This window comes from Hylobates moloch, unplaced genomic scaffold (assembly GCF_009828535.3).
Source record: "Hylobates moloch isolate HMO894 unplaced genomic scaffold, HMol_V3 SCAFFOLD_13, whole genome shotgun sequence".
Taxonomy (NCBI): Eukaryota; Metazoa; Chordata; class Mammalia; order Primates; family Hylobatidae; genus Hylobates; species Hylobates moloch.
In genome coordinates, this window is record NW_026652288.1 from 81,595,894 (window position 1) to 81,603,791 (window position 7,898).

General features: G+C 35.4%; 1 protein-coding gene and 1 non-coding gene across 2 annotated transcripts in view; both read right to left on the reverse strand.

Annotated features, from left to right (window-relative positions):
* Positions 1–1,333: 1,333 nt before the first annotated feature.
* On the reverse strand, positions 1,334–1,497 carry LOC116481357 (U1 spliceosomal RNA). Its single transcript, XR_004251521.1, has one exon. It is a non-coding gene; the product is annotated as a U1 spliceosomal RNA (small nuclear RNA).
* Positions 1,498–4,366: 2,869 nt separating this feature from the next.
* SLC2A2 (solute carrier family 2 member 2) overlaps positions 4,367–7,898 on the reverse strand; it is a 25,209-nt gene continuing 21,677 nt past the window's right edge. The window contains exons 8-10 of the mRNA XM_032172042.1: positions 5,538–5,639; positions 4,657–4,860; positions 4,367–4,567 (exon numbers count right to left, since the gene is read on the reverse strand). Of these exons, the coding sequence (XP_032027933.1) occupies positions 4,367–4,567; positions 4,657–4,860; positions 5,538–5,639 (507 nt within the window). The remainder of the gene's footprint in view (positions 4,568–4,656; positions 4,861–5,537; positions 5,640–7,898) is intronic.

A 7,898-nucleotide genomic window follows, 5' to 3' on the forward strand; every position in this document is an offset into this window, starting at 1 on the left:
TATCTATCTATCTATCTATCTATCTATCTATCTATCTATCTATCTATCTATCTATCTATCTAGATATCGATATATCTAGATATAGATAGATATGAAAAGCTTATACATGATGTCTTTGTTTTTTTGATGGTGGATAGTAACAAATTACTATAGTTTTTAAGTTCAATTGAATAAATAGCACAGTAATTTTTTAAAATGCCAATATATTCTATATTCTGAAAAATTGCATCTTTTGCAGATTTTCAAATATTTGACAAAAAACTTAAGGTGTCAGCTTAAAAATTTGAAAACCACTTATGTATACTTTCTATACTCTTACTACACTCCTTATAGTACTATAACTAGTTGTTTTTAAATCTTAGTTCTTTTATGAGAGCTTTACTTTAACAAAGTATCTTGTTCATAAAGGGAACTCTAATTAAATATTTGCTGAATTAAATTATTTTCATCAAACGGAGTCATTCATTTCTCTTCTACTGTTCTTATTTAATCTTGAGGTTAGTTTTTCCACTACTTGTAATCAAAACAACTGCCAGATGGGAATAAAATTTGGCCTTAAAAAATCATTCACATTTTATTTCTAAAATGAGAATGGGAAAGTACTGTGAGAAGGAAATGAGTATATATAATAAACCAATACCAGTTTTTAAAGTGTGTTTTTTTCTATATAAATGAAGCAACACTAAGCATTCAGAAATGTATTTATTGATATCAAACTTGTGTGTGTATATTATATATATACTTTTAACTCAAAGTAGTTTCTTTTCATGATCATTCTTTTTAATGTGCACCAAATTAGCAGTAAAAATAGCAGCAGATGGATTAGAGTGGTTGTCAATAAACCTTTTCTCCCCAGGTCACTAATATACAATTGCCATGAAAAATAAAAAAAACATATATATATATATATTTACACTTGACTCATCACCTCTGCTTAGGACCCTGTAAGCACAAGATATTGCTGAACTGCTGTATTTGCTACATGTGGAACAATTAGACTAGCAACAAGAAGTAGTTTATGGATGTATGCTGGCCTACATGTATATACCTCTTTCGCAATTACTGAGGATTATCAACAAAGTTTGGTCTTGTCTTGTGATTATAATTCTATTAAATTACATTTAAATGTGATATACAGAATTTTGTTTTATAATTAGTATTATTCTAAGAAATAATAGTACATATAGACCCTGTAAAAATAACATAACTTATGCAAAAGCAAATTCAGAAAATGCAATAAAAATTCTTATAATCTTAGAAATACCAGGTTTGGATTTAGGAATTAGATAGCCTAGTATCTCTTCTGATTCTTTGTTGTTGTTGTTTTTTTTTTCAGGGGAACGCATGAACACAGTCCCCCACTACTACAAACTATGCAGTTGGGTTTCCCGCATTTGGGGAAATGGCAGGGGTCAGCACATCTGGAGTGTAATGGATGAGCCATGCCCTGGGAAAACCACCTTTGAGATTGTGATAGCTCCCCTACCAGGTTAGTAATCTCTTCTGATTCTTACTATTCCCTCATTGTTGTGAGATTGTTTCTTTGAAGTAAGAAAATATTAGCTTGAACTTATAAAACTCCTTTTTTTTAAAAAAGAAAACAAAAATTTGGAACTATCTCATATATGATAATTCTTTATCCTAACAGTATTGCTATGAATACTAGTTTTAGGTAGCATTTATTGAGTACTGTCTTTGTACCAGGAACTATGCTTGGCACTTCATGTTTAATCCTCACAACTCTCTGAGGTAGGTAATATTACTGTGCCCATTTTACAAGAGAGGGCTCGAAACCCAGGTTCATGGAAGGCAAAAGATACAGATGGGGATGTTAATTCTCTGGCCTTCCTGAACTCCCCATTAGACTGTAACTCCTTGAAGTGTAGGGAGAGGGAGCAATGCCTTCCTACATCTTAGCTGCATTACAGTGCTGACCATGTAGAGGAAAGTAGGGAGGAGGAAGCTAAGATAGGACCTTTTCCTGGGAGTCATGACAGTGGGCAATCCTAGATGTAGCAGGTGAATGCCAGACCAAAAACTCTAATTCTCGTACTTCAAACAAGCTAAGAGAAAAATCACATTTGTAAAGACATTAGAGTATAGAAACACTTCCACAAAAATGAGAGAGTACATGGAAAGTTAGGTGTTCAAATTAACATCTAATTTCCCTGAGACTAAATTTAATTAATTAGTGTCAATTTTATTTTTTATTATGATGTATACCATTGAAGACTTAAATTTTTTTTTATTATAGTAAGCTAGTTCTTTGGTCCTCCTATAAAGCTTTATCAGCTTCTTATTTCCCTTTAATGTTTCTTTTCAACTCACATGTATCTTTGCAAGGAAAAAGTTGTAGAAGGGAAACAATATAAGGTACTTAAATTTCTCTGAGGCAGAAAACTTCAGGGTCTGAATTTCTGGTGTTTATGGGCCAGTCAAAATAGTGAAGAAGCACTTAAAAGTGGTCTTTGGAATTTTTAATTTAAATATTTACCACTTTATTCTGTTAGTAAATGAGATCAGGAATAGTAATTTGATTAAATCACATACATCGCCTATAAAAGTGTTAAGCTCCTTTATCATTGTTTACACCGGGCTTCCCAAAGGCCATCAGCATCCTGAAGAAGCGTACAAGAGCCACCCAGGAGCCATTTTCCTGCTCCTGCCCTATTCAGAGACTCTCTATTTTTGTCCAGAGTTCACAGTTTAGCACAAAGACGTCCTGAGTTATTTAAGCTCATTTTGACTGTATCCTGAAATCCCAAGTGAAAATAGTTTATCCCAAACTGGCCCAAAAGAAAAACAAATCACACTGAAAAGAAACAATTTCTTGTTGTTTGGACTGCTAAATTACATAGATATGAACAACTTTAGAAAACAAGGCAAATGTTCAGCGGTTTTTAATTATTCCACTCTTAAAGAGTACTTTTTAAAAAGTGCTTTTCTTCAATACACATTAAAGCAATCATAACAAGGATTGATCAGTGCTCCAGTTGGTGGAGAAAACAGCCTAGAGATACGTTAGCTCCCTGCTAAGCTTTTGGGACCCATCAGAATTATATTTCTGTAATTGTAAAATTGACTGTAAGCTAAAGTCTGTTTAATCATCTATGTATTTCCAATTTGCCTATGTAGGTAAAGGCAGATTGATAGTGTACAATGCATGTTAGTAATGGCCATAGAATAGTTTGGCTAGAATCTGTATACAGCTAAGACAAAGAAGTAAATGTCAAAGGAGACGATTATTTTATGTTAGGAACACACCATAAAACAATCAATCTTTCCAGGAAAATTAAATAGGGATTTTGATAAAGTCTGAAGCTGAACATTTATGAAGTTTCAGAAGCCCACACTCAGGAATCCTCCAACCCTACCTTTTCAACTTATTTTGAGACATAATAATTCAGAAAATATTTTTAACAAACTGATCAATCCTTTACTTCAAATTTTCTTACATTAGATTTGATCAAACTTATTAGGAGTTTGAGGTAATATAACAAATGTCTGACTCATGATTGTTTGAGTGTATGTGAAAACCAGGCTGTGCTCAATTAAAAAGCAAAACAAACTATAACTCAAAGGATTGTACCAGAAGGGAATCAACATGGTTTTATAACAGATGTTAATGTTAACTGATAACCCAGGCTATATGATCAGGTGAAACCTTTTTAGTGTTAAATCTTGCAAAAACCATTTGGCCATTAAATAAAGGAACTAAAATGGTTTTCTGAGCGCTGAAAGATTTTGATAAGCCTACCAAAAATGAAAGGTTTTCTCTGTAGACATTTTTAAATATACTCTATAATCCATTCCACATGAAACTACAGAACAAAAGTACAATTTTAAGCAAAATACAAATTCTAGTAGTCAAGAAAAAAGCTGAGTGAGATAAATGGAAGGGTTGTCTATTTTAACATGGAACTTATTGCCATTAGCCATATCTCCTTTAATATAAGATATATGGGTAAGAAAATTCCAATTTAATGATATTCAAATATATAAATATTAGTTGCATCCTCAGGTTTCTAGTTATGTGTTAAAAAAACATGATATGTTGAAACCTCTTCAATTTTAGAAGAACCTTGTTTTAAAGAACAGAGCTAAACATATTAGAACCACCTGCCCTTTAGTGTACAAAATAAACTAGCCTTTTTGGTTTACTTAATTACAGTCTTACCATCAAAAATATATTCTCTAACTTAAAAAAATACTTTTTCGGTAATATTTGATGACATTTCTGATGAGAGCACATAAAAATAAAACAATACTTAAAGATGTGGGTATAAAATGCTCAAGGAATCGTCCTTTAAAAACAGACGGTTCCCTTATTGTTTCTGTTCATGTCAAAAAGCAGGGTTTTTTTTTTTTACACAGTCTCTGTAGCTCCTAGGAATTTCATTTCTACAGCAGCTTTTGGCCTGTGTGCTGAGCCACTCTTCTTTTGGAATTCTGCAGCAATTTCCTCAAAAGACTTTCCTTTGGTTTCTGGAACTTTAAAAAATGTAAACAGGGTAAAGGCCAGGAGCACTCCAGCAAAGAGGAAAAACACATAAGGTCCACAGAAGTCCTGGATAGAAAGCAAACACAGACTTCGAGTTAGCAGTTGTTTGACCCTCTCTTCTGTTCAGTAAATCTGTGGAATATTAGGCTGCTTACCGCAATGTACTGGAAACCCAGAGCTACAATGAAATTGCAGGTCCAATTGCTGAATGCAGCTATTGCTAAAGCAGCAGGACGTGGTCCTTGACTGAAAAACTCAGCCACCATGAACCAGGGGATCGGGCCTGGCCCAATTTCAAAGAAGCTGACAAAGAGGAAGATGGCTATCATGCTCACATAACTCATCCAAGAGAACTTATTCTGAGGAAAAAAACAAAAACAATAGTGGGGCTGAGATCATTGGCTGCTTTTTCCTTTAGCTAAGTAGCCTCTGAGTTCACAGGCAGGCATACAACTTTTTCTAATGTATTTTGTTCAAGCAAGTATAAGTTATTCTATTCTGAGAGAAATTATTCTAGTCTGAATCATGCTTAACTCTTTAGACTTAGATTTCTTATAAGGAAATCCTCTGGATTAGGATTTTCCTGTGAAAGAGGCAGGGCAAGGATCCAGTGACCTTTGCTCCTACTCATACTAAGGTTTCCAGGCAAGATGTGTAGCTCCCTGTGAAGTAGTGGATGACAATGCCAGGAGGCCAGAGGTTCAGGTACATGCCCAAGGTCACACAGGAAGCCATGTGGCAGAGTCAGCATTAAAACCCAGTTGGCGGTGAATCCAGAGCCTATGCTCTAACCATGGGTACATGGCCTCCCTGGATGACAACCAGAATTTACATGCTGATATTCAGTCTTAAACCCAAGAAACTAGTTCATCTTTTCTTTATATATCTCCTTTGATTTTATGCTGTTGCTCTGGCTTTATTTCATAAGTCAGTCTCAAATATTTTTGAATACAAAGCACTTTAACCTGGACCACAGAGGTGCCAGGTACCATCATCATATGTTAATGAAAAACCTCAGTGCAGCCACCAAACTTACCAGCAGCACAAGTCCCACTGACATGAAGATGGCACAAACAAACATCCCACTCATTCCAATTAGAAAGAGAGAACGTCGCCCTGCCTTCTCCACAAGGAATACCTAGGACAGTTTTAAAGATTATCTCAGTTTTGTGAGTCACAAAATACTGACTGTTTACTTAAATCATTTTTACTGCCAAAGAGGTCATTTTAATTTATATAACAGATAAGAGGCAATTCCATGCTTCCATTTTACAGGAGTGAGATCGAGGTGGGGAGTGACTCTAGCCCCAGGTGGCAGAGCTAGTCTCAGTGGACAGTGGGTAGTGATCAAATATCTGCTTAATTAGTCACATTGGTTTGAACAGACCGTTATAGAGAGAGAACCATAGTGTTATCACTACTCCAGGATTATCACTTTGGGTACAATATTCACAGACTGTACAGCTGGGGTCTCTTCCAATAGATGTCCTGTACATTTAAAATGTGAAGGTTCCACATTTAAACATGACATTAACTTCTTTTCTAATAATTATCCTAAGTTATAATTACAAGGGTCTGTGCACTACTGACACGGGAAACAGTACAACTGTTCAGGTGTCATCTATTGTCATCCAATTTTCTCACTGCTTAATAAAGTCCTATTATGACCACTCACCTAGCAACATATGGAATTTGACAATTTAACCAAAATAGGCCTGCATTTTTCTGGTATGCTTAATTGTATCTTGTGCTGGGAGTGAACTATTCATTTTAAAAGTTAGGACTTTAAAGCCAAGGGTTAAAATGCTTTCTTATCTTAACTGAGGAGATACGTCATTGATTCCTTTAGTTTTGTGGACCTTTGCGTTAATGGTTAAGTTTTACAATTAGCCAAGACCTGAGTTGTTATACTCTTGCCTGATGCTTGGAATATTACCAAGGCTGGTGAGTCACTCTCCTCCTCACCCCCAACAAAACTTCCTGTCATAATTTCTCACTTGGGTGCCTGGTGAGCAAATTGCCTGGCTCATCAGCCTATCAGTAAATCAATAGCAATCCAATGTCTTTAGTATAGTGAGCTCTGGCTCTGAAGACATCTTAGAAACATTTCACCTACAGTGAAAGCCTGTTTCTCAGAGGCACACTCATATCAGAGTTTTAAATCACTTCAGATAGGATGATAAGCAAAGAGCACATATTTAATTATTGAGAAGGAAGTTGGAAAAAACAGACTTTTCTCAAGTTCATAAAATTTCTCTCCATATTTTAACTCTTTTATTATGATGTTCAAAACTGGCTTGGTGCCACCATGTCAAGCTACCAAGAAAATAGAAGCATTTCTTTGTGAATAAGCTCCCTTACTATAAACTCTAAAACTGAATGTCTTGAAGATTGAGTTGGCCTCTGTCCCTGAGGCCTGGTGTGCACTCAGGATGAGTGTGACAAGGGGTGAGACATGGTCAGTGGCTGGAGATGTCTGCCCAGTTAGAACCCTCATCTTTGCCCCAGTGCCTCACGCAAATCCTGGGCGCTTAGTTCCAATTAGGCAGTCACCGCTTCTCTCTCAGTGTCATCCTGCTTCCTAGATCCCTCCATTTTCTTTCTGCTTTTTTTCTCTCAAGATTACAGGCCCTCTTCTACCAGCCCATTAGTGTGGAAGAAAATATAGGATGTGGAATACAATTAGTGTGGAGTTGGGAAAGTCTCTCTTCCCAAAAACAAATTGATGTTCTTCCAATTTGGTGAAACATTAATATATTCAGTGCATATTTCTATTTGCATATTTTTATTTGAAAGTACACACACAGTTTGGTAACATTGGTTAATTCTGGGGAGAGAAACTGGGTGATGGAGGGGCTATCCTTTTTATACTTTTTGAACTTTAAAACAACGTTTCAAAAATTAATATAATTAAAAATTTTTAATGTGATCTGTAGTCCTGGAGGCTTAATTAATGATTAGGACTGGTTTTCAAAGATTATGTCACTTCCCTGTTCAAAAGCTTTCACAGAATCAAAGGATGGACTCTAAAAAGGTATATTCAAAATAATTAGGACACTGTCTTAAACAACTCCTCCCACATCAGTGGGGTTGGGAGCAGGGTGCAAAAATGAAATTTTACAGAAGTTTCCTCTTTAGATTTTTTTCAGAATTTAGGCTACCCAATCTTGACAATTTGGTGCTTTACATAGAAAATCCTATTATACACAAAATGTTTTAATAATAATCTATTATAAAAAATATGTTGAAGAATTTGTAAAAAATATTCCAGGAGACAAAAGGGTGAGTTAGTCCCTTGGATTGCACTTCAGAAACAGGTCTTGATTGATTTAGAGTGGGCTTTTGGTTTAAACAGGCCTTATCTCTAAAGGTATGTCTACAGAACCATTGGTGTTTC